The sequence below is a fragment of the Lonchura striata genome, chromosome 10 (genome assembly GCF_050655825.1).
Source record: "Lonchura striata isolate lonStrDom1 chromosome 10, ASM5065582v1, whole genome shotgun sequence".
NCBI lineage: Eukaryota > Metazoa > Chordata > Aves > Passeriformes > Estrildidae > Lonchura > Lonchura striata.
In genome coordinates this window covers 14,909,558-14,934,959 of record NC_140712.1, presented here as the reverse complement: position 1 = coordinate 14,934,959, position 25,402 = coordinate 14,909,558, and the positions used below count along the sequence as shown (strand labels likewise).

At 40.8% G+C, this 25,402-nt stretch overlaps 2 protein-coding genes across 9 annotated transcripts in view; one reads left to right on the top strand and one right to left on the bottom strand.

Moving 5' to 3' along the window:
- Nucleotides 1–765: 765 nt before the first annotated feature.
- GABPB1 (GA binding protein transcription factor subunit beta 1) lies at nt 766–20,665 on the bottom strand. 5 transcript variants are annotated; one of them, XM_085588796.1, is made up of 9 exons: nt 20,586–20,665; nt 13,831–13,938; nt 12,852–13,019; nt 12,234–12,428; nt 11,038–11,149; nt 10,548–10,661; nt 8,818–9,003; nt 7,451–7,566; nt 766–2,550 (listed from the first exon to the last, which is right to left on the bottom strand). In XM_085588796.1, exons 1-9 carry the CDS (start codon nt 20,586–20,588, stop codon nt 2,398–2,400), a joined length of 1,155 nt encoding a protein of 384 aa, XP_085444922.1. In that variant the 5' UTR covers nt 20,589–20,665; the 3' UTR covers nt 766–2,397. The 5 variants fall into 5 exon arrangements, with proteins under 5 accessions (XP_085444922.1, XP_085444924.1, XP_085444925.1 ...); XM_085588798.1 differs by having other exon boundaries at nt 20,604–20,665; XM_085588799.1 differs by lacking the exon at nt 20,586–20,665 and adding an exon at nt 20,302–20,455.
- The window catches only part of USP8 (ubiquitin specific peptidase 8), a 25,123-nt gene continuing 19,883 nt past the window's right edge, over nt 20,163–25,402 (top strand). For 3 of the 4 annotated variants that reach the window (XM_021537535.4, XM_021537534.4, XM_021537531.4), the window contains exon 1: nt 24,073–24,176. The gene's annotated coding sequence lies outside the window, so the exon portion shown is untranslated. Of the gene's footprint in view, nt 20,269–24,072; nt 24,177–25,402 lie in introns of those variants that run through there. The other variant, XM_021537532.4, reaches the window with a different exon arrangement.

Here is a 25,402-nt window from a genome sequence, read left to right as displayed (position 1 = left end):
GTTTTGCTATGGACAATGAGAAATAGAATATTTGCTCACAGGAAACAGAATTAATAGAAAAGGTTCATTTCATTGTGTGCTGCCAACATCTGCTGTCACAACCGTGGGAAACTCTCCACTTGGATGTTGCCACTATCACCACTCAAACATTGCCACTCTTATCATTATTAAGAAATCACAGAGATTACACCATTGTTAAATCTGTGGGATGTGAGGACACAAACATTATTTTGATCACAAAATAATTCATTGGAGCAATGCCTAAGCAACACATTTCCCTTGGCTAACTGGTTCCTCAATCTGCTAATGACAAAATGGAGAGTTCCTGAAAAAATCCCTAAAATAGAGCAATTTCCAGTTAACCACTGCACAGGGTTTGCTTCAAGCCCTAGTACTAGCCTGATGATGTCCTTGAAAATAATTATTCTAATAATTCTTCTTCACCACTACAGATTTCCCATTTTTATATTTTGATTATTTTTAGTCTGAATTTGCCAATCAAAATCAAACTTACCAAATATATAAAAATAAAAAGATATTTAGAATTTTTCCTACCTGCCAAATCTATAAATCCAAGTCAAATTTTGATCAGTTTGAAAAGTTTTGTACAGTACAATGCAATTATTTCCCCATTCCTCCCTCCTACCATTTAAGGCCATTTTATACCCAAAACTGTTTTTTCATGATTTTCCAGATGTCTAACACAGAATAGCTTTGACCTTCTCATTCACACACAAACCAACTGAATCAATTCTACACTATATATATGTGGAAAAGATATTTAATTGTAAAATAGAAAAAGTAGGCCAGAGTACAGTTTTAAGGGTAATTCTTCCGTGTACAGTATAGATAAACCAGACTTTTTGCTTAAGTTTATATAAACAATTTCATAAAAGCAGTGAACATGGAACAACAAAGCAAAGCACAAAGAGTTTTATCTTACAAAAAACGGATCTGCACAGTAGTTCAAAATTTAATGTAACACAGCACTGAACAATCTTAAGGCAGCTCAGTCTAAGCACAGGACTAAAGCCAGGAACTCCTGAGATCCATTCCCAGGTGACCACAGGTTCACGTGGTGCAAGCCAGTCATTTAACATCCCTCATGTTGCACTTAAACCAGTTATAAAATTGAGACAGTAACACTCACTTACCTGCCTCAGGCAGAGCAGTAAGGGTTCTTTAAAAGATTTTACAATGCTCTGAAGATGTAACGTGCCATAGAAATTTTAAGCATAATAGATCACTGCACAGACACAAACACACAGTATCACAGTGAGGAACAATGATGCTGGCTAGGAAGAGCATCACTACAACATAAAAAAATTACTCGTCCAATTGCGTAATTAAAATGCAAAAGTCCGTTAAAAAAATGTATCACTGAAGTAATTTCAAGGCTATTGGGGAAGAGGGAGACCAATAGGGATATTCTAAAATAGCTAGTATTTGTGTTCCAGTGGAGACATTCTTTTCTATTCATTACTGAACTTTAAAATGTTTGTACAGGAAAATCATAAGACACACAAAGTGAAGTTTCAATGCCTCCACTACCAAATTTTGCCTCTTAATATGTAAATTAAGATACTTTTTTGTTCTTCTTAATTACAAATTACATTCTTCCAAGAAATATATCATCCACAGTAAAACTGGCTGCTAGCTTACTTCAAATGACCTATAGGCTAAACATTTTTCTCATGATTTTTCTCATCTTTGCTGAAAAATACCTATGCAAGATGTATGTGTAGAAATTATAAAAACATGCAGCATATGTACAAACTGAAAAGTTTAAAAAATATTAGCTTCATATACATGTAAATCTACTTGGATATATCTGAAATTAAATATAAAAATTTCACCACCTAAAATAAAAAAAAAAAACCAAAAATGGTTTTCAGAGAATCTGAGACAACTACTTAAAGCTGTACAAAGATTTCCACCTGGAAATGTCTTATTCAGAGAAGCTGAGCTGATATCATGTAGAAATAACTGTTAATTAATTTTGTCACATAATCAAATTTCAAATTGTCAGCTTAAATCAACATCACCCTTAAAACTGTTCTGTTTTTCAGAAGTTAGATTCATACTAAAATCAAAAATTTCACAAAAACATTGGCTTTTCATGTTTCTGGATCCCTTCAAAAAGATTTATCAACTCATTTTGAAACTGTAAAAAAACCAACTATTTACAGTATTTAATTTTAAATACTTTTCACAATTTCTAAATTCAGAGTTTTTATGTTACAAGAAATCAATCAGAGCTCACGGCTTAAGTCCAGTTATCAACTTGTAGCATCTTCTCTATCATGAAATCCCATGGCTGCACCTATAAAGTGTACAGTTCAAGATTGTACTGCAGGTTTTTGAAAGTAACAGGCTTTGCAGTTGGTTCATTTTTTATTAAACAGCTTCTTTATTAGTCTGGAGGCGGTTCATTGCCTCTAACTTCTGCCGATAGGCCTCTGCTTCTTGTTCCTTCTTTAGAAGCTGCTGACGATACTTTTGTGCTTCTCTGTTTGCCTCATCCAGCTGTTTCTGAAGAGTTTCTCTTTCCTATCAGAAACAGAACCAGCAATATTTTGTCAAATAAGTATCAATACAAGCTAAAATGGCAAATACTTTTCCTTTATATGCAGTTCAAGTGTTATCAAGGGTATCATGGAGAAGCTGTTCAGTTCTTACTCGGGCAAACCTTGTATGAATGCTGCTGTGCAAATTAGACCCCAATTAACAAGGAGACAACTCCCCACACAGGGCTGGAAGTGTGGACACAGTAAGCCCGAGTCTACTGAGCTGCAAAAGTACCATGTAAATCTTCACCAAAAAAGAGCTGAATGAAAAAAGCGGAAGCATGGTGATTAAATACAGAATATATTAACATATCTCCAATCATTCAATCTAACAGGCTTTTTCCTTGCTGTTGTATATCTAATCAGACAATAAAAATGACAAGCTGTTACCATCTGCACTGGAGAGTGTCAGCTGCCCACTGACCAAAGCATAAACCTAACTGTTTCTAAACAGGGACTGATACTCTGCAATCCAGAGGTCTAATTACATCCCCAAGGACACCGTACCTTTATGAATCAACAGGCAATTAGCCAGATAAGCTTTTTTCCTTTTAAAAGCAGCTAGTAAAGAAATTCTTAAGTAACTGCAGCAATCCTTCATACAAGTTTGCTGGGGGTGGATATCAAATGGTTTCCAAGCAAAATGGTATGGGAAATGCCATATCCTCTGAAGTTGCCTTAGGAACTAAGGAGAACGTATTTCCATCTCCAGTGATGTAGGTACTGTCATTTTGTCTGATGTTGCTCTGAGCCCAATTGAAAAAGCAATTTGCTTGAGAAATAGTTTTGTTTTGATCAAATATTCAATCAAATACCATTTCATTGAAGTGCATCATACTTTTATGAGTAAGGTAGTATTGGATTTAAAGTAATTCTTTCCACTGTAGTTAAGTAGGAACAGTAAGGATGGTTGCCAGAGAAACAAGCCATCTCCCAGAGAAACAACTTGTCAAAAAACTGAGGTCCAGTGAAAGCAAGTTGTCTTTTCACCATATTCCCATCCAAGCAGTTCAATATCACATTCCCATTTAATACCTCTAACAGCTGTTAGAAGTTTCAGCCCCCCACAATCCCCTAAGAGCATCCTTATTCTTCTCCTCTGATGCATTCATTTATTTTCGTGGTCAGAAAAATACAAAAATACTCTGCCTCCCTTCTACTTGATACTGTTCTCAGTATTTGTCACTGTCACATTCAGCAGTCACATGTCAGCTGAATGTGATTAAATACAATGACAGAGGTGGTCAGATCATTGCTAAGAGCAGCACCTGAACAGCAAAAACAACAGGAGATTATATTAACAGGTTATAAAGAGACTAGCTGAAACACAGAACAAACTCCTGTAAGTGCAACTTGATTTTCCAAGAGGCTTTAAGAGCTGGAGGCTAGGGGGTTTGCTTCATTTGGAGCATATGCTAGTAAAATGAGAGCTCATCTGATTTTGCTTACTTATTTAAAAAGTTAGGCTTCCACCTATGAAAAATTGGATTCTGCTTTTAAGGCAACTTTAAGGATGGTCAGCCCATGTAGCAACTAGCCTGGCAGATGAAAAATAAACAGCTGAGCCTGCACCTCAGAGGATCTGAAACACACCAATGATCCCCCAGCACCAGCTCAGCTAAAGTTCTCTCTGTAGTATGAGGGGACCAACAGCTTATGTAAAACAGCTTCACAGATTAAAGCCTTGGTGAACAGAGCTACAATTCCCAGGGAGTTGGTCAAAACAGTTGATCCCTCCATACAGGGAAAGGAGTCTTTCCTTTTTGAAGGCTGAGATGTACTGAGCTGGGCATTATCAATCCCATGAACTGGTCTCATAAAAATCATCAAAAACCTAATACTGTCAAGAAGCAAAGCTGCTCTATCTGCTGTCCTGAGCAGAAATAAGGACCTTGGTAGTTCACTGGCAAGAAGTCCTGTGGTGCACTACAAACAGTAAGGGGCTATCCCTGCTATGGAATGTGTGCAAACATTCAGGGATGGAATCACTGCTGTAGAGTGTACACACTGCAAACATTTGGGGATGGAATCACTGCTGTGGAGTGTGCACACTGCAAACATTTTGAGGGTGGGAGGTTCTTGAACATTTTAAGAGTATTTCCCACAGAAGAGAGAACTAGAGCTGCCTACCCAAAAGCAGCACAGCACATTAAGGAAACTGTAAAAAAAAAAAAAATGGAAAAAACCCAAGTCTCCAAGGCAGGGCCAGAAGATAAAACCAGTATCTACTAGAAAGACTAGCAATTCAAAGCACATGGGTTAGCCCAGCAGCTAACAGGTGTAGTTTTTAGACTGTCACAGTCCAAACAAACAGAATGAGTTCAGGAGATGAAGCCAACTACTCTGTGTGACTAGGCAGTGGAAAGAATCCAATACTTCTAGAGGAGCAACACATATCTACTGTGAACTCAGTGGTCAAAACTGGTTCTCTGACTTTGACATCTAGAATAGAGAGGACATTATCTCATCTACCAATTTAATCAAACCCAGAAAATGTTCTTGGGACATTCTTTAGAACACAACCAGATGTGTTCTAGAGATCTGGAGTCCTTCTGCATCACCTACCCAGATAAAAAACAAATTACAGGATGCTCAGTGCTCTAAAGAAATCTTCCATTTTACCAGGGAATTTTCTTCATACATGTAACTTTTCATTGACAACAGGAACACCAATAACTAAAATAACCAACCACTCTTTTAAACAACACAAAGACACAGGATATGAATCTATGAATGTAATTAGTTTACAATTATGATTATTTTTTAGTATAATCAAATTATTTTCCTGGTTCTAATGCATGTCACCTTTCAAACATGGAACATGGGAGAAACAGTCAAATTAAAGAATGAAAATAAAGATCATTATGTGTTAATGAATTATGCATGAAAATGAAAAACAGAGTATCAGTGTGACAGGGTTTTTTTGCTGCCATGCCATGCTTAAAATATCAAATTGCTTAGGAAAAGTGCTGTCAATCTACAAAATGAGCTGAAATGTTTTAGCTTAACAGACCCAGAATAGAAAATTTAAAAACACCACTACAGCTTTAGTTGTTCCACAGTACTTTCACAGGAAAGGTTGTCACCTCACATGATGGGAGGATTTTCAGCTACAAAAACTTTCAAACTACAGTAAACTGTTCACACACAATGAACTTAAAACAGGAGAACAAAAAGCATTAAGCCTTGAATCAACCTTTATAATAAAATAAAGGAATGAATTAGAGCGAGGCAAAGAAAACAAACAAGTGTTTTCTGTATTTCCACATTGTAAAATATTTTAAAATATTTTAATGAGGGGAAGGGTCCCACTCCAAATTTAAGTATCTACCACTCTCTGTAATGAAGAAATTTGAAGTGAACCAACTTGGTGTGCACTTCTTTAGTAACAGTATCCACTGCTACTAAAGTAAGGTAGTACCATACTCCTGTGAACCACAACAAGGCCCTTAAAGACAACTGGCCTTCACACAGAGGCAGAGGTTTGCGTGTGCATTTCCAGTTGTACAGGCAGGCACAAGAAAGTCATCAAAACTTCCACTTAAAAGTAACAGACCAAAAAACTCATCTAAATCAACTTCTTTCAATATTTGAGAAATGTGTTTCACATATATAAATAAAACTAGTAATCCCCTTAAAAGAATTCTTGGTATTTTTATACCAATTATCTGTAATTAAGAACAGGTAAATTTATCCCCTAACCAATCTGGATTTTTTAATAATTAATTTACAGAATTACTAAAATACTTAAGGAAATGTAATTTCCTTTATTAATAATTCAGGCAGATTTTTTAAAGTGTGAACAAAAGAAATGCTTTTATTGTAACAGTCATACATTTAAAAAAATGCAGCAAGAAAATTTCAACTGTCAGGATAATCTGTAATGACCACAAAGCTGCAAAGGCCAAAAGTATTTGATGCAATAACTCAGGGACACGGAAAGTCAATGATGAGAGGTGGTAATTATTGTTATTGGACATGGATAACATAAAGCACATACTGTACAACAAAAAGTATTCAATTAGGCACAATTTGATAATATAAACAGAAGTTGGAGAATACAACCTTTGATAAATATCATGGAGTTGACAAAATGAGAAGTTACAGTCTAGTCAAAGCAGACAGCAATTTTCATAAACTTTTGACCAAAACTGGTCAGCACAGTTAGAAGTAACAAGAAAAGGAATGAAATGGTTGACCTTTTGTCGCTAGTATAAAAAAAGCTACAATTTTAAACTGAACAACTACATTCATTTATCATATAAAAAGGAAAGAGCTCTCAACATCTTTAGGTCTTTTGCAGTAGAGTTTAAAAAAAATGGATGGTGCAAAGTTGTGTAATAATAAACTGCTTCTTCAGAATTAAAAAAAAAGGCGGAGGACACCACACAGATAAAAGTTAACAAACACAGAATCTTACTGTTTCACACTTCCATCAACAGTTATCTAGATACCATGAATGGAAAGGAAACATTGCTAAAAATGATCTCACAATCAGAGCATGTGGCTGTAACAGAAAGATGAGGGTACAGTGCTCTCATTCACTCCTGGCAGAAAGAGTCAAGTCACTCAATAACGTATCAGCACCCAGTTTTAAAAACCAGCTAGGATCTTCAAGAAAAACAAAAAAAATGTTCTCATATACCTGAACAAGTGTCACTTTTACATGATCACAGGATCAAACAAACAGCCCTCCTATTTTCTTTTTACAACAACTTTGTAAAAGATGAATTTCAGTTACAGGAGAGACTGAACAAATTAAATTATTCACGCACTTCATTCTGTGGTAACATGGAAATTAATCTCCTGATCAATACAAAAACCATAACCAGATACTCAGTCCTGAACACTGTTCAACACAGATCACGTAATATACTCCTTACTTCTATTTCTGCAGACTCCACACGATTTTCAACAATCTCAATGCACTGTCTCTTCACTGGTGGTTCTTCACTTATTACAGTTTCTTCAGCAATGTCTGTTGCTGGAACTGTTAACACTGAAAATGTATTTGTATGTGTAAATACATTTACTTTGAACAATATTTGCACTACATAAAACTCGTATTATTTAAGTAATTTTATTAACAGTAAAGAATGCAGATACTTTTGCTTGTGAAAACACATCTATATAAAAAAGTGCACAATAAACTCAGTGAAAATCTACTAAAAACTTTAGTTGCTTGTATGCTACTTAAGAACTTTAAAATTCCTCATTATTGAAGCCTACAGTAATTAGCTCTGGAATATCACTGGCATTTTTCACAGAGTAAACAGACATGACAGAGAACTGCAGCAGAGTCACCAGCCTGTCAACTCTAACTTATGTAGCAGACCATTTATATAATATTTCTTGACTAAACACTAAATACAAACCTTGCTTTTGTTTTAATACACATAAACTAGTCTAAAAATCCAGTAGTTATTAGCCATGAATAAGAAACAACTGTCACCTCAGTTGCTATCTACAGCCATTCACCTATAATGATAACAAGGTGTACTAGATCAGGCAGGCTGTGAACCAAATAATTTTCCTCCTGTGTACAACTCTTCGAGCTTCACACTGGGAATCCTCATGAAGAAACCAGAGAAGGGATTATTTTTATCTCAATAGTGCCAGGGGATCTTTAAAAGAAACCACCCAAAGCATACACATCACAAAAAAGTATTTATCACACTATCAGCTTCTACAAACTACATATGGCCCAAAAGAATTTGTGTCACTCTGGTTTCACTGGTTCTGTCAGTGTTGCTCTAAAACTTCAAGCATGTAAGACCTGACATTTTTCAGTGTCAGTGTGTCAGTGTACTGACACTCCATGGACTCACACAGATTGCTTAATGCATCAGATTTCTAAATCCAAGCCTCACCTCCCCACAGTACTTCCAGCAATGCAATAGTGTAAGAATTAGAAGAAAGTTTTTGTTTTACTCCATTGTCTAGTTTCTGTAACAAGTTTGCAATCAAACTCACTGAAGGCAAAGCAAGTAGCTAACACTTTTCTCTTAAATGTCCCATGTCTCCTCCATAGTTCAGTAACTCTTCTATTCTCTCTCCTAAAGCAGAGGCTCAGCTGACATGTTAACCCACTGAACTGCAGAGGCTTGTGTCCGAGCCTTCTCTAATATAAGAACTCATATATGTACACAAAATGGTCCAAGCTATTTGCACCTAAAAAGTTATTAGTATTACTATTATTACTGTAGCTAAAACAGTTCCTCAAGCTGGAATCATACAGGTATGCACTTACCTTGCTGCCCATCTGGCATGGTCACAATGATGGGTTGCCCTATCCCACTGGTAGGAATGGAATGCAGGTTACCCAGCTGAATGCCATCCGTAACTATGGTAATAACCTGCTGACCTCCAGAACTGACCACTTGTTGAATGGCTCCATCCACAGATTCTGCAGTCACAACTTCTTCTGTGGCCACAACTAGCAACAGATTAGTAAAGGAATTAACTAATAAATGAAACTTTTATGATTTCAAATGAATTTTCATACAGCTGAGAAAACATTTATTCCATTAATACTTTACTATATATTATATTTCAAATAGAGTCTTTCATCTGGCCAACATAAAGCAGTCACATTTTGACATATACATGCAACACCATCCTTGCGCAATATAATAATATTGATACACCCCACTTAAAATTGATGCTTTGGGGTCAGTGTTAACAGGTCAGCAAGAACAGCAGCTGCTTTTAAGAATACAAAGAACTTCTGCATTGTACACAAGCTGGACTAAGTTACACTAATAGCAGAATAAAAAAAAAATTAACTTGGAATACTACCTTGAAGATACTTCTCAACCAATGCCTTGCCACTGCATGTCAGGACTCAGCTTAGATTTCTCTACTTAATAAAATGGTCTTCAAGATGCTAACAGATTAAAGGACCCCTAGAGAATCTTAAGTTTTGTCTGTACTCCATGAGTACTTCAAACAACTTTATTTCTTACACAAAGTATTCAACAAGACTAAAGGAAAATTTCTGCAGAACTGACACTTTTACAACTTTGAAAAAGAAAGACAAAGCTTAAGAAGTAAAACAAACCTTGTATGTATATAATTTTACAGGTAAAAGTGAAAAATTCCAGCTTAGCTACTTCATATTCATGATTCAATGAGTATAAAACAGTGAACTCTCACAGTTCTGTATCACTTCCACAAATCCAGGTAGGACAAGGAAAGCCTGCATTCAGAACTACAGCACATACCCCAGCTTGCACTGTATGCTGCAAATGGAGTATTGTGCTACCATCCAACAGTATTTTATTTTCAATTTTTCAGGGTAAAAGCAAAGCCTTTGATTTAAATAACAGACATTAGAGTGTTCTCTATCTACAGAGATGAAATTAAAACCCTATAGACTGTGTTGTGATGTTCAAGATGATAGAAGGTAGATGAAACTTGGAAGCTTTCATCTTTTAAGTTAATTACAATATAACATACACAGAAAAATCACTCTGTAGTTGAAATAATGATTGCAGACATTGTCTTCTGAAGATCTTTATGTTTAGAGATTACTGTCCTATAACACTGCTTAAATATTCACAGAGTGTTTATTCAGGAAATCAGAACAGCAACTCCTACATGAATAAGTGGTGTTGTATTAAACTTGATTTGGCTTCCAAGTATAGGCTCAGCAGTAAGAAAGACCACTGTCACAAAAAAGTCCAAATAGCTCTGATCTTTCAGTGTCAAACTCAGTGTTGGGTTTTAGTTCTGGAAGGAAACATTGCTAGAACTTCTTCAAACTTTGAAAGAAAAGGGAAGATTTTGTCTAAAAAGAAGCTATTCTATATAAAAGGAAAAAAATAGCCCCATAAATATGGTCACTACTCCTTCCTTGCTCTCCTTCCTTATCTATACCCATAACATCACTATTTACTGCAGTACTTCACGTGCTGAAGGAAACTTGAAGTTATGTACTTTAAATTTATTCAATTAGTCTAAATGACTTAGCTTGCTAACCTGGCGTTTCTGAAGAATTAGACAGTGGAGCTGATGCTTCTGCTAAAGCTGCCAACGTAGCTAATACTGATGTTGATGAATTTCCAAACTGTACAGCAGACACTCCTGTTTCATCTAGAAGGATGAAAAAAAAATTAGCTGAAAAATTTAAAACTAGCAAAGTCCCTTTTTCTATTTTTATTGTACTGAAACTTCTAGCACACACTCCATTTTCAGCAGCATTCTGAAGAAGTGCTATTCTAAAGTGAAGTTTGTTAAGCAAATAGAACTTCTGATAATTTATGTCTGTGAAGATTGTTGTTTTAGGTATATACATATTTACAGCACACAAAAAACACTGATGAGAAATATGGTAACTAGTCTTACCACTGTTTTTCCTCACATCTTTTCACTAAATGGTGAAAATCACTGGAAGTATAAAATCCCAGTAGCTATCCTTTAGGCATCTAAATGCCTGTTCTATTGGAGGTATTTGCAGAAGATACCAGACCTGTTAGGTTCACCACCCCTCCAGGTCCGATGATGAACTGCGGTGTGGCTGCGTGTATCGTCACAGTGTCTGGGCTCTCGGGATTCGTGTTGATTTGGTTCTGCATTGCAATCTGGGACACAAAGGTAACAACGTCATTCCAACTGCAGGTATAAAGGAGTTGTTGACCTTGTCTAAGAGCTAGAATTCTTGCATGCTTCACACAAACAAGGGGGCTCACCCTCATTACACTCATGCAATACATATACATTGTGTCCTACCTCCAAGTACATAAGGAACTTTTTCTTTTGGTTGAAATCTGAAGACAGAAAGTCTACTGGAGTCCAAAGAGTTTAACAACACACCACTACTTCTCCCTACCAGTTATGTAAACAATGAGGACAAGGCTCTTTTGCAGATATGCCAGCTCACTTATCTAAAAGAGGAAGTCTGAAGAACCAAGACTGCTGGGGCAGATGTCATGAGAAGCTACTCTGACAGCTTTGCAATTGCCCCGAATTGGATGCGGCAGTCATTTTGTCTTCCTATGAATTACTACTAACTTCTGTTTACTACACGCTTTCTGCAATCAGGAGAAGGCTAAAGGAACACACCAGAAGTTCAGACATATAAAGACATAGGGAGGCTACAGATTTATACAGTGGCATAATGATATTTTTCATTTGCTTTGCATTCTTTTAAGATTTATCACTTAATTTGCCTTTAACAACACTATGGAACAGGGAGCACACATTTCCATGGAATTATCTATTAAAATCAATTCTCCAGCATTTCAATCTTAGCTTTTCTAATTCTGGAAAAATTGGCATCTCTTCTGTCCTGTCTGAACTCCAACTAGGAAATTAATATGCATATATGAAGCTAACTGAATACTAGGGGATAGTCAGAATATACTGACTGTCAGAGAAGGGGCTTATTTTTTTACACCTCAGTTGTAAGGACTCCACCTACCTCTGTGTATTACATCACTCAAATTTAAAAAAATAAAAAATATTTATCCTTGACTTTGTAGGTGGTGAAAATATTCTTTGACCAAGTAATGTTTACTAACATTAATCTCATTTCATGTAATGAACTAGACTGGAGTGTGGCATTAACAATATATGGTGTCACAGGTGCTACAGGAAAAGCTTAGTTTAAAATGTGTAATCAAGTACTTTGCTGTAAGTCCCTTAACATGAGGAATTAAAAGTTACCTGTAATATTTCTGCAATGTCTTCATTTCCATTGTCTACTGCAATATCTAATGCCGTTTTGCAAAATTTACTCTGAGCATGAACATCTGCTCCATACTTTATCAAGAGTTCTACAACTTCTTGATGGTGATGTTCAGTAGCCCAGTGAAGTGCAGTCATTTTGAGCATGTCCTTGGCATTGACATCAGCACCATGCTACAAACAAGATCATGGCATAAATTATGTCATTAGAAACATCTAAATTAAGTAATGCTGGTCACAGAATGAAGCCCTAAATTGTTCTTCTCCATGAGGAATGCCCTGATATCTTACATTTACATATTTATTAAAAGTAATCCAATCTATCTACCAAATACATTATCTACCTCAAAAGGATTACAGATTCCTTAAAGCACATCTTTACTTGAAACAGCAGTAAATAATTCACCTGAAATCATGATGATTTTAATGTAAAATAGATTTCAATTCAACTGGAAAACAAAGCTCTCAATGCACACAGTTTAACTATTCATGTAATTTTAATACTGGTTTCATGACTAAAAGCAAATTGCAAGTATCTGATCATAAACCATTGCAATAACCCCAACCCCACTTCAGACTTGTTTCAGCACTTCGTACCTTAAGTAATACTTCTACTATGCTGGCATGGCCTTCTGATGCTGCCATATGCAATGGAGTTCTGTCCACTTTGGTTCTGGCATCCCGACTCACCCCTGCTCGCAGCAACACTTCCGTGGTGGAGTAATGTCCATACTGTGCTGCTAGATGAAGTGGAGATGTTCCCAACTGTAATGGAACACAAAACATGCAGATCTAACTGATGTCAGAACAAAGCATTTCTTCTTACTCTGAAGATACCAAACCAGGTGTCAAGCCGCCAATTCAAAACCATTTTCCCTTGCAGTCTCAAGGAGAGGAGCTGTTGTGGCTTCTACAGAATATGAATGGGGGAGGGAATTTGGTTTTGTTTTTTTTTTTTTTACTCTTTTTTCTTTCTTTTTGGCATGTAACATTTCAAGGGGGCCTAACCCCATTTTTAGTGTTGGTCAACAGGGACCTCTGGAAATCAATTAAGTCCAAACTTGTGCTCAAAACAGAGTTTATTTGGAAGTTAGGTCACTAAGCAGATTAAGGCTCTTAAGAGCTTGTAAATGCCCTAGGAATTTTGGGTACCTGACCTGTCTCTACAAGCTACTCAAAAATCAGCATCTCCAAAAGACAACTCAGTACCCGTATATCAGGGAACTCTCAGCTGCACATATTAGGTGGTTAGGACTGTTTTCATAATTCAGACCTCTTACTATACTAAGTGTATAAACACAGTAACTAGGAGGATGATTACTGCTTTTTCCCATTAACCATTCCAAAATTCATCCTGACAGTCACCAGAATGAGTTCATTTACAGTCTGTTACTAAAATGAGTAAGAGGTCATATGAAGAAACAGGCAAGTTTAATTTTGAATTAGACATTATATTATGTGAATGCAGAATTCCAAGAAGAACTGTAATATAAATCCTAAATTGTAAGAGTAGTATTTCTTTCTTCAGGTGAGGAGAGTAAGATGATTTACTTTCTCCACTGCAAGTTTTCATTACCCAGTCTGTGGTAAAAGGTGCTCCGTTTGCCATCAAAATGCGAACTTCATCATCTTGACCTGCTCGTGCAGCTTCTAAAAGTTTCTTTCCCAAATCTACTAGTGACATCTAGTGAAGAACATAAAGGAATATAAAGACAAAATAATAACAATTAACAATATTTTAAATACATACATGTTATCTTCTTTTTTTTTTCAATTATTATTTCTGAACTACTCTGAGAAGTTCAGAAACTGGAGTTGGTTATTTTAGCCATGAGAACAAACTTTATTGATTGCAATAAGCAGTCTGATGTTAGAATTACTTTTGCCAGTCAAACAGAACTCAATATGGGTGTGAAGATTTTGGTATGACAATGCTACAACAACTGTAGCTGTAAAGCTAAACAAAATTTAAATTGAACTGGATGAACATTTCTTATAGCAGAAGGTGGTTTCAAAGCTCTCACCTGATACTGCAGCCTTCTGCAGCTTTGTCCAGCTTTCAAATGGTTCTACATCATGGCTGCTACATCATGCATCCAAGGGCACTATATACACTTATCCAAAATGCCTACATGTATTTAGGAGGTACCGCTATGTAAATGCACTGAGATAGGTATGAAATACAACACCTTTCTAACATCTTGTCCATCACTATTTTTGTTCACCCTAATTTCTGTACCCCCAGATGCAAAATGACACAATAAGCATATTATACAACAGATACATTAAATAAAACCTTTGCCAGAAAACAAATATTACCTTCTGCTTTAACTGTCTACAGTTACTAAAAACATGTGAAGTAAAAAGTTTTGAGACATGACTGAGATACTAGCTGAAAAACCTTCACATCATGATTGGCTAACCTTGATTGGTACCTTTTACACCAAGGTTCCATATAATACTTGCAATAATATATGTAGACAAATTACACCTGTTTCTGTTGCATCAAAGATGTGCTAGAAACACAACTTTTTAAACTTGCACCATTTTGTACTTGCTATTAAATTTGTTTGGTAAAAAAATTTGAACTAAACCATAACTTATGCTACTAACAAAAAAATACTACTACTAACATTTTGGTACACCTATAGCTATGTTTTACACTACCAGGATGCTAAAAATGGAATTGTTTTTATCAGTTTTATTTCCAGTCACAAACAAATTTAAGCCTGTATTACTAATAACAGCAGTTGTGAGGCCATGCAGACAATGTCCTACACAAAGTGAAGAGTATATCAGTCCAGGAAAGAAATCCATTAACATACAAGTCTATCACAAAAACAGTATCTTTAGAAATTTCTCTGTACCTGGCTCAACTGGCACATTGCTCAATAAACTGAAAGCTGTTGACATTGGAAGAAACTAGAAAGGAGACCAAAATACTGCAAATGCAGTACTGAACACATATCAGCAGGGCTGTGAACTAGAGCAGATTACCTCTGTCTACAGAACTGACTACAGGCAGCAATATGCCTGCCACCAAAATACTCCATTAAGTCCATCCTTCTGGTACATGTGAACACATTGATTTGTCTCCAGCCAGAAAAGGGAAGAGAAGCAGGAAGGTGGCAGGACAGGACAAATACTAACAATGGGAAAAGGAAGGAAAAAAGGAATATAGTCAGATGCAGAGGAAGGGACAACAACTGTCTCTTTTCCATAAAGAAAAAGAGCAAAAGAGAAAATCTAGGAAAGATCCTAAGAAATGGAATAAGAGAAAATCTGTCATACCTTTTAAAAAGAGACACTAGAAGTAATAATACCAAACATAAGGCAAGAAATGGCACTTGGCAAGTGCAGCAATGAAATTAAGGAGTACAGCACTCCCTTTAAATGGCTTTTTTTTCCCAGTGGGGCTTGCAAGTTAAGGAGGAAAAGTATGCTCACAGACAAACATCCTTTTTCTGGTGGTCTAATACCACCACATCAAGGCCCTCAGAAGCAAAGGAAAGCCGGATAATGCAAAATACTGAGGTTACAACTAGCTCAGAAAGACAGCTATCCATTTTCCATTTATTTTTGGTTTAAACAGCAGTTGGACAAAGGAACTAATAAAATCTTATTTGGAACTGCTGAATAATTAAGGCTGAAGTAGACCTTTCAAGGTCACGTAGTTCAATATCCCAGTCAGAGCTGGCCCAGGGCTCAGTCCTGCTGAGTTTTGAATGTCTCTCTATGAACATCCTACCACTTCTTTAGCTTCATTTCAGTGTCCAACCACCCTCATAGAAGAGCTGACTTCAGTATATATTCATCTTCCTCCACTAACCAAAAAGACACTCATGATAACAAGTTATACTTGATGTCTGTTAAACTGAATTAAATTAGTCTGTACATTTAACACCCTATTCAGAACCCACTGCCCACATCTATACACTGAAATGAACTGCAAAGCTGTTATGAAAACCCTCTGCAGCAAAACTCAAGCCACTCCCCCCAAAAAAAAATAAATTATGGTGGCCTGCAAAATACCAGTCTCACTCCCCAGGAGATGTTAGGGACCAACTTCAGATCAACACCTTTTCAAGAGCCTCCCTGAACTCCCTGAATTACTGTGGAGCACAATCAATGATCCAGTTCTCTGCTCAATGCAAAACTAAATAGCTTTATACTACACTTGATAAAAAAATGTTCTAATCAAGGAAAAAAATAACCTTTCATTACCACATATTCCTTACATTAACCAACACTGTCTTGGTTGCTATAAGGTGTTTGTATTTTAAACAAGCACAAAGCATCACACAGGTTGGTATATGCCTCACAATGTAGTTTTTACTTCAGTTAAAAGAGAAATTAATTATGTTTCAGTTCTCATGGAGTACTTGGAAGCATGCTTGGGCCATCTAGTGGAAAAAAGAAAAAAAAACCCACAAATTTCCACTGTTCAACTAAAATAATAAAAATCCCATTACGTCACTAATGCACTAACAGCAGCAAACAGAGAGGCATTTCCAACAAACTCATGCACGTTTAGTCACTTTTAACCAATAAATACTAGCACTCACAAAATTTCTGAATAGTCAACCCAAAGCTGATTTCCACTTGGAGCCCATTCCAAGGACTGGCATTGTAGGAAAGCCCCCAGTGACAACATACCCAACTTCCCCACTACTCATCGCAGTCCTGGGACAGAGCAAAAAGGGTCTGCAGAGTCACAACCTCCCATTCCAGAAAACCTTTCCAGCTGCTCTCTCAAGATCGCTCAGCAACACTACAATAGTGCAGTGATACTATCACAAGCAAGATACAATAATACATTTAAAATTGAAATGAGATTGCTATTTCAAAGACCAGTCTGCTGCTACTCCACAGTGCTAAAATCAACTCTGCTGAACAGTGTTGGAGGGTTCTCTTCACTGTGTCATTTCCATCAAGCTCTGCTAAGTATGACAGCTGTGTAACACTTTGCATGAGGACTTTTTTGGAGAATAAAAACATCAGTGGCTCTGAAATAAAGACTTGAGACTGTTGGAGTTACTCTTATGGCAATGTGATAATGTTTTCAGACTTCTAAGAGCTCCTACACAAACGTGTGAAGAGAGGGTTTGGTCTATAACTGAGTAAATAGGGAAGAGCTTCTGCTGGGTTTAGACTTCTCTGGTTTAATCAGCTCCTGAACTTCCACATTACTGCAATGTATTCTGCACAGTATCATTAGCCAGATGCCACAACTAACCGGTAATTTAAAATAACATCAAATTATTATTGCTATTTTACTTATGTTCAAAGGAAAATTATACTACTTTTTCATATCCATCTTAGATTTAGGTTTTTATACACTCTATTAATCTCTGAAGATCACAGTGTTACCAGCAGGGTGTAGAATGCCACTCAACAGTTTAGGTGGAACTGTGTGTGAAATAGGCTTTGTGGGAAGCAAGTGGAGCTAAAAACCTGGCAACTTGGGACACCTGGCTACCACACCACAGTCTACGGACAATAGAGCAGCAGACACTGCAGTCCAAATTAAAATCAAGTTTGGCTTAAAATGTTGCACCATCTCTCCGAGTGGTGTCCTGCCCCCAAGAACCCAGACCTGCTCCTTCTCTATCACCGCAGTGCTGAGCATCAGCTGGTCAAGATCAACAGGCCCAAAACAGCTGTGGCAGAACATCTGGCAGCATGGAGACCTTCCAGCCCAGCATTTGTCCCAGGGTGCACTCCTGAAAGGGACATCCTTATTCTGGAGGAGCATGGACTGCAGCAGTGCAACTTACCAAAGGTACTCCAGTCAATACACACTGTGTCTCTGGTAAGGATGTCAAATCACACAGCTCCATTAAAGGCTCATTAAACACTTTTCCCTGCTCAAGTGACAGATGGCAGAATTGCACTTAGAAGATGGCTAGAGACCCATCATCTCTCACATCCATTACATCTGGAAAAATAACGTCCTTTCAGAAAGTCTTTTTCTTCCCAGTACTTAAGGAAAAACCAATTTAACCTGCTTCCCCAGAACTGACCTTCGAAAATGCTACCACCCTACTGGTTTTAACATCTCACAGTATTGCTAGAAATTCAGAATAGCCATTTCTAGCTAATTTTATGTGCCTGTCCATACCAAGATCAATAATATTTTGAAGTACAGAATAGAGTATATAGCATCTCATGAACACTTTGGAATCATTTTACATACATGACAATTGCCAGTGATTATAGCAACTTACATGGATAAACTCAAAAAGTTCATGTCTGGTTTTGTATGTGAATCAAACATCTTTTGACAATGATTTCACAAGCAATACTTCAAATATTAATATAATAGGCTTAGACTATCCACATTTCTATCATGATAGTGAAAATGACACTAATATGTAAATTGCAGTCAGCTTTAATTCCTGCGCTTTCTGCTTTCCTGACTGTTGTATTTGTAATTAAATTCTCTCTAGTTTGCTTGAACAGTAATATGACCTTCATGTCAGACATGCATCAGATGAAAATACCTGATCTGAGAAAAGCAAACATTGTTGCATAGCTTAGTGGCAAAGACAGCCAGGCCTGTTATTAATGCAGGTCTGTTCTCCTATTAGGCTCATACATTAACTTAAAAAAGCACCAATCAACAATGAACTCAACTCAAATAAAAAAAGGTTTTTCTACATCTTTTTTTATAAAGGAGAGCACAGATTTGTCCATGATCTGTAACATCTAAAGAGTGTTATGCAAAAAGGGTGAACCATTGACACCCAGATTTGGACTGTCACTGCCAACAAGCTACACAGTTTTCACAAATAAATTTGGCACTAGATACCAAAAACGTTAATTTGCAGCAGCTGTGATTGACATAAAGAATCCAAGGGCTTGTGATGCAGCTTTTGAACTGTACCACAGCCTCAGGAGACCATCTCAGGTTGATTAAGCTTGAAAATATCACCAAATAAAATTCATCCACCTCCTACCTACAACATCCATTTTACCATGAGGAATCTTCCTCGACAGTTTCTGTCTAAAAAAAAAAAAATCCAACTAGAAAACAAAGTGTTTTCAGCAAAGAAAGTAGGTCATGAACAAGTCTCTATTTAGAATATTCTGATCTGCCACATATACTCTTAACTTTACTCACATGGCACAGTTATGTTCCCCTACAAATATTTGTACTGCACACAAAATCCAGCCAACTGCACAGTCTTACTAATAATTCAGAAGTAACGAGTAAATTAAAATAGGCTGAAGAACTACAGGGTATGCATTCACAACTCTGAGCATATTTAACTCTACTATGAAGCATTCACCGTTAAATCAAAGCCACCTTAGCTAGCAGGTTAAAGGAAAATACACAAACGCCTTAAGAACTACCACAGGCGACTTCCTACAGGGGATTTCACCGACGTGCCACCAGCGTCCCACCAACGGAAACTACTTTGACTATTTGGGGAAATCAGAAAAAAACGACAATGCGCACTAACATATCGTATCCCACTTTTATGCTCCCATCATAGGCTTTATTAAGAGTGCAAAGCGAGAGTTACAGACTGCGGGCGAGGGGCACTGCGGAGGGGAAGCCGCTCCCTTCCCGCCCGAGCCGCCTCTCCCCAGGGCACCTTTGGCGCCAAGCTCGCGCACGCAGCCCCGCCGCCTCAGCAGCCCGGGCCGCGGCCCCGCCGGGCCCCCCGGCCCACGCGGGGCTCGGGACCGTGCCCACGCGGCCCACACCGCGCTGCCCGGCGGAGAAACCCGCGGGACGAGCCGAGCCCCGCTCTGCCCCTCAGCTGCCGGCTCCCTCGCCGGGCGCGTCGCGCTCGCCCGCGCCCCGCGGGCCGCCCAGGCCGCCGCCGCGGCCCAGCGCGCCGCCCGCGCCCCCCGCGCGGCGGGGTCCCCGGAAGGCCGGCCGGCCGCCCGCTCTCCCCGACAGGAAATCCTGGCTGGGCTGGGCGCTGCGGAGGGAGCCGCGGCGCCGGGTTCCGGGGGAAGTGGAATTATTTTTTACCAGCGAAGAGATCAACTTCCACATCCGGTAACAGGGCCCTATACAAAGGCGCAGACTGACCTGGAAAAGCTTGGCCGGCCCGGGGGGGGTGAGGGAGAGACGGGGCGCGGGGACGGGCCCTTACCGTGCTGCCGGCCCGGCCGCCGCCGCCGCCGCCGCACCGACCCGGGGCTCCGCAGGCCGACAGCCCCACACGAGAGTCCGCGCCGCGCCCGGCGGAGGGACACGGCGGGCGGAGGGGAGTGGCGCGGCTCCGCGCGGCTCTGCCCCGCCGCGGGCGCGCGGGCGGGCGCGAGGCGGCGCGGGGCGCCCCGGGCGGGCCCGGAGGGGCGCCCGGCACTTACCATGGGCGCGGGAATTACCTTATTAACACAGACATCGAGGGAAAAGGGGCGCGCGGAGGGATACGGCCTCAGCGCCGCGCAGCGCGCATGCGCGCCGCCGCGGGGAAAGGCGGGGAAGCGCGGGCTGGAGGGGCCCCGCCATGTTCCGTTCCGCTGCCCGCCCGGCGGGGGCAGGGCCGGCCCCGCGCTCTCGGCAGGCCCGGGTGGCCTCCCTAGAGGCAGCTTGTGGAATGAAGATAGGGGTCGCTATCACGGGTTACTCTGTGGCACAGAATGGTGGGGCTTGAGTTTCCCGCCTCTTGGCTGCGGGGCTCTGCTTGTGCTCCCACGTGAGGGTGTGCTGTCTGAGCATGGACTTCTCTGTCTTGCCTGTCTGCGGCAGGGCTTTAGAGATAACCACGGAACCAAATCGGTTGGAGAAGGCGTCAGAGATCATAAGAGTCCAGCGTGTGATTCCACACTATCGTGTCAGCTTAGAGCAATGGCACTGCGTGCCAGCTCTACACCCCCAGGGACGGACCGCCTCCCTGGGCATCTCATTCCAATGTCTAATCACCCTGTGAAGAAATTCTTAATGTCCAACCTAAACCTTCCTTGGTGGAACTCAAAACTATGTTCTCTTGTTCTTGCATAGGTAACCTGGGAGAGACAAATTCCTTCCCACGTAGCTACAACCTCTTATCTGGGAGTTGTAGAGGGTGATAAAGTCACCCCTGAGCCTCCTCCAGGCTGAACCCCCAGCTCCCTCAGCTGCTCCTCATAGGACTTGTGTTCCAGGTCCCTTACCAGCTTCATTGCCTTTCTCTGGACCTGCTCCAGCCCCAAAATGTCCTCCTTAAGGGTCTGAGAACTGGATGCAGTATTCAAGGTCTGGCCTCACCAGTTGCAAATCTGAGGAAGCTACACTTTGGGATCATAGAAATAGGACTTGACAGGATGACAGCTCCAAAATAGTCTTCAGATGTTGCTGCTCCTTCAGAGGGCTCTGGCCTTCAGTCCCAGGCTGGTACTGAACCTGACAGCCCAGGCCCTGAAACATTTTTCTCGTAGTTTTGTTTCAACAATCCAAAATAGTTGTGCTCACAATTTCCCCAAAGCTGCTCCAAGCCCTACATCTGCTACTGTGAAGCATGGATCTCATAATTCTCATCTTACAGGAAAACATACCAATGACAAAATTCCAGTCTGTTATTTTGGAGATTATAATACCCACTAGATAATTAGAGGAATACTTGTTATAACACAGTTTACAGAGCCATTATTATTTGCCTTTGACCTATCTAATGCAGCTTTGTACAAAATACCAATAACAAAATTCCAAGGTAACCGTTTCTTTCTGTCACCTGTGGACTGGTTTTTCTGGGCGTGCTGAGCCAAAAGGCGGCAGTATGGAACAATTCCAAATACCTCGGGGCTGCCACTGGTCACTCAGGTCATGGAAACCTTACATCCAACCTTCAGCACGTTCCTTGTTGGCAAGTGTCTGTGTCTCTCAACAAGGAATTAGCATGTCAGGTATGGCTTTTCATTTATGCAGTAGTGGTAGACACAAAAAATGTTACAGTGTGCTCACAGGCGTGTGCCAATAAAACAGGAAGACTGGTGTTAGCAGAAGTGCTACAGAAAAGCCAAAATTTCCATATTACTGACAATCTTTCATAAAGGTGAAGAATGCATTTGGTCCATTAGCACTGTATATCAATTTTCATTAATATGATCACAAAATAATCATGTCTAGTTTTTTTACAGGATTCACCAAAACATGTAAGAGAGAGACATTGTATGTTAGATGTAGGCAACTCAGAACACATTTCACATCTGTAAAGTATGGTTTCTACTTTACCCTGCTTTAGAAGATGGTACTCTTTTTTTTTTTTTAGCTAACTAATCTAAAAGCACACCAATTTCTACTAAAATTATTTTATTTATTTAGTACTGCTACACAAGAACATATGTGCTGATAGGAAAATGTGTTCTAACCTGAGGCAACCACAGCATGTTATAACATAATCAACATCATTAGCATGTTTTAACAAGCTCTGGAGTGGGGTAAAGCTAATTGCACAGGCAACTCCTCCCCAAACACTTTTCTAATATGGCTGGGGTTTGCCCATACAAGTAAAACCAAAGATTGTATCATGCAATTTTTTCATATAAGAGAAACAATAAAGAGGTTCTCTGAGTCCAGTTTGGACAGCAGTGAGTATGAGTGTCAACATTAATTTGTACACATCCCAAGCTCTGGTATCAGTGAACTTACCCCTTCCATCTTGTCATAACCTTCTGGCATCACTCACCCTGGCTAAAACACATAGAGCAGGTCTGAAAAAGGCACTTACAAGAGTGTGGTGTTATATTCAGTTCAGCTTAGAGTTGTTGGATTCTATTGACTTACTTTGTGTTCACTTTTCTGCACTATATAGAGGACATAGCACCATTCTCATTTCTCCCAGAACCTTTCACAGATGTGAGCACTCACACTGCAAACTACAGATGGATAAATTGTCTGAGCCTTTCATGTGCCCAGTGCCAACCAATGTTACTGTACCTCTAGGTGCTGTAATATAGTTCAGCTTCCTGGGCAAGGAATTAGAAGTATTTTAGAAGGCTACACAGGGACAGGCATCTCCATGTTTTCTAAACTTCCCTGTTTAGGCTCCATGGCCTCCCTGTTTTCTAAATCACTGATGGAAACTGCTCCAGCTCTCGAGAATTTCCACTGGCAAAACTGAGTACCAGGTTGAAATGTAGTTGTTGAATCCTCTCACCCTCCAACACAGTTAGGATGCAGGCAGGATTGTGGCAGCACAGGGCGTGGAGATGCTCTAAGATCCATTTGTCTAAGATCTCCACGGCATGACTCTACCAGCAAGTCCACACATAGCTGCCAACCCTGAGATACAATGCTTGTAGTAACAGAAGGTGCACAGAAAACACTCATCAACAAAAAACTTGGGAGTGTCCCCTATCAATCCAACTTTCTCTAAACTAAAAATAGGATATTTTTATAGAAGTGTCTCTCGTTCCCACACCAGATTGCACAGTGCAGCAGTTTAACAGCCTATACAAACGCTGGGATGTCCTACAGAATGGGACAGCCTCCAGAGCCCTCTCTTAGTGCCTTGGCCACAGTAACAAATCTAATTCCCGAGAGCCCTGTCGGGCGGGGCAGCAGCCCAGGGAGGCTGGCAGGGCACGGCAGGTAACCTCGCGCTCCCTGGGAGCGCTCTCCAGGGCCGGCGGGTGGTGTTGGGCGAGGTCACCGCGTCTCTCTGCCCTCACACCGCTCCCGGAGCCGCCCCAGCTCCGCGGCGGGTGCGGGTCCGCGTCCCCCGCCCGGCCCGGGGCTGCCGCGGCCCGCAGCGCCCGCGGGACGGCAGCAGGGCGAGCCGGCCCCGCCGCACGGATAGGGCCGTGGCAGTCCCCGCCCCCGCGGGGAGCGGAGGCCCGGCAGGAGGCAGGGAAGCGGGGAAGGAGGGACGCCGCCGAGTTCCGCCCTAGCAGCCATGGCCGCGTAGCGTCTCCTCGGCAGCCGCGCTCGGACATGGGCCTGCCCCGGGCCGGCGGGCGGAGCAGCGAGTCCCCGCGGCGGTGAGTGCGCGGCCGGGCGGCCCTGGCCCGGCGGGGAGCGAGGCCTGCGGGGCAGGGGGACTCCGGCAGTGACGGGAGGGGCGGGCGCCCTTGGAGGGATCCCCGGGCCCAGCCCCGCTGTGCGGGGGAGCGGCCCTCGAGGGGCTGCGGGGGCCGGGGGAGCCGGTCCGGGCCGCACGGGGAGAATCGGGCCTGGCCCGGCGGGGAGCCGGCGCTGTGACCTTGGGCAGCCCGCAGTCTCCCAGCCTTAGCCCGGCCAGGGTGAGGAGCGAGCCCGAGAGCGGCCGGAGGAAGGTGGCAGGGAAGCGGCGCCTCCCAGAGTGCCGCACTCCCGCGGCCGGCGAGCTGCGGTGTCATGGAGATCGCCACAGCCCGGCCGGGCCGCCGCAGCGCTGCTGACCGCCCGCTTAGAAACTTGGAGTTTTCTGCCTCTCTGCCACCTCCCCAGCCTCTTATCACCTCTGCTGTTTGCCTACGCCTTGCAAATGTTCATTTATCTAAATAACAAGCGGAACTATTTGTGGTGTTGCTTAGAATAACTTCCAAACTTCTTGCAGAAAATTCAGTGTATTTAAGAAACTTTATAGTGTCTTTCTTCCCCCTCGGTATCAGTGAAACTGTTGGATGGTTGCCTGTCAAAGGGTTTTCTCACTGTGTGGAGAGAGTCCATGCGAGGCTTGGCAGTGCAGGTTTCAGCAGGGTACGTGGCCGGAGAGAGACCCGTGGTGTGTTACTGCCCTGGTGACTGGTGGCAGTCAGAAGAATGGTGAAAGTTTTGGTAATCTGTGAGCATAATGAACTTGCCATAAGAAGCCCCAGTGGTTATAATCATCCTATGCACATTAGGTTACAGGACTAAGGTCTGTAGTACTAACAATAACAGAGCCTGGAAGAGAGCTAGAGGACTCACAGATGTAAATATGCGGATTGATTGTGTAGTTCAATAATTGAAAAATTCTCAGTCTCTAGACTCACACTGATAATCTTAACAAAACCAACTCTTGTGTACTAAGTGCAGACAGTAAAACTTAATTCTGAGAAAACTGAGTAACTTAATGCTCATGAGAAATCCATTTCTCATTTGTTCAAATGCTGGAGAGAAAAATAAGTGAATAATACTTTATTACATATCTGAATTGGTGATGCACATTACTTGTGTCAGTGTTTCACAATGTGTTCGTGTGTGCACTGCTTGCAGTGTAACTGCTTCAGTGCATCATTCTTTC

Bases quoted from the DNA above. Each gene is read 5' to 3' on its own strand.
- GABPB1 (XM_085588795.1), bottom strand. From the start codon at position 20,265: ATGTGGAAGTTGATCTCTTCGCTG. The intron at 13,939-20,241 runs GTAAAAAATAAT...GTTCTTCACTAG, and splicing joins GGAAGTTGATCTCTTCGCTG to ATGTCACTAGTAGATTTGGG. The intron at 11,150-12,233 runs GTAACTTTTAAT...TTTGTGTCCCAG, and splicing joins ACATTGCAGAAATATTACAG to ATTGCAATGCAGAACCAAAT.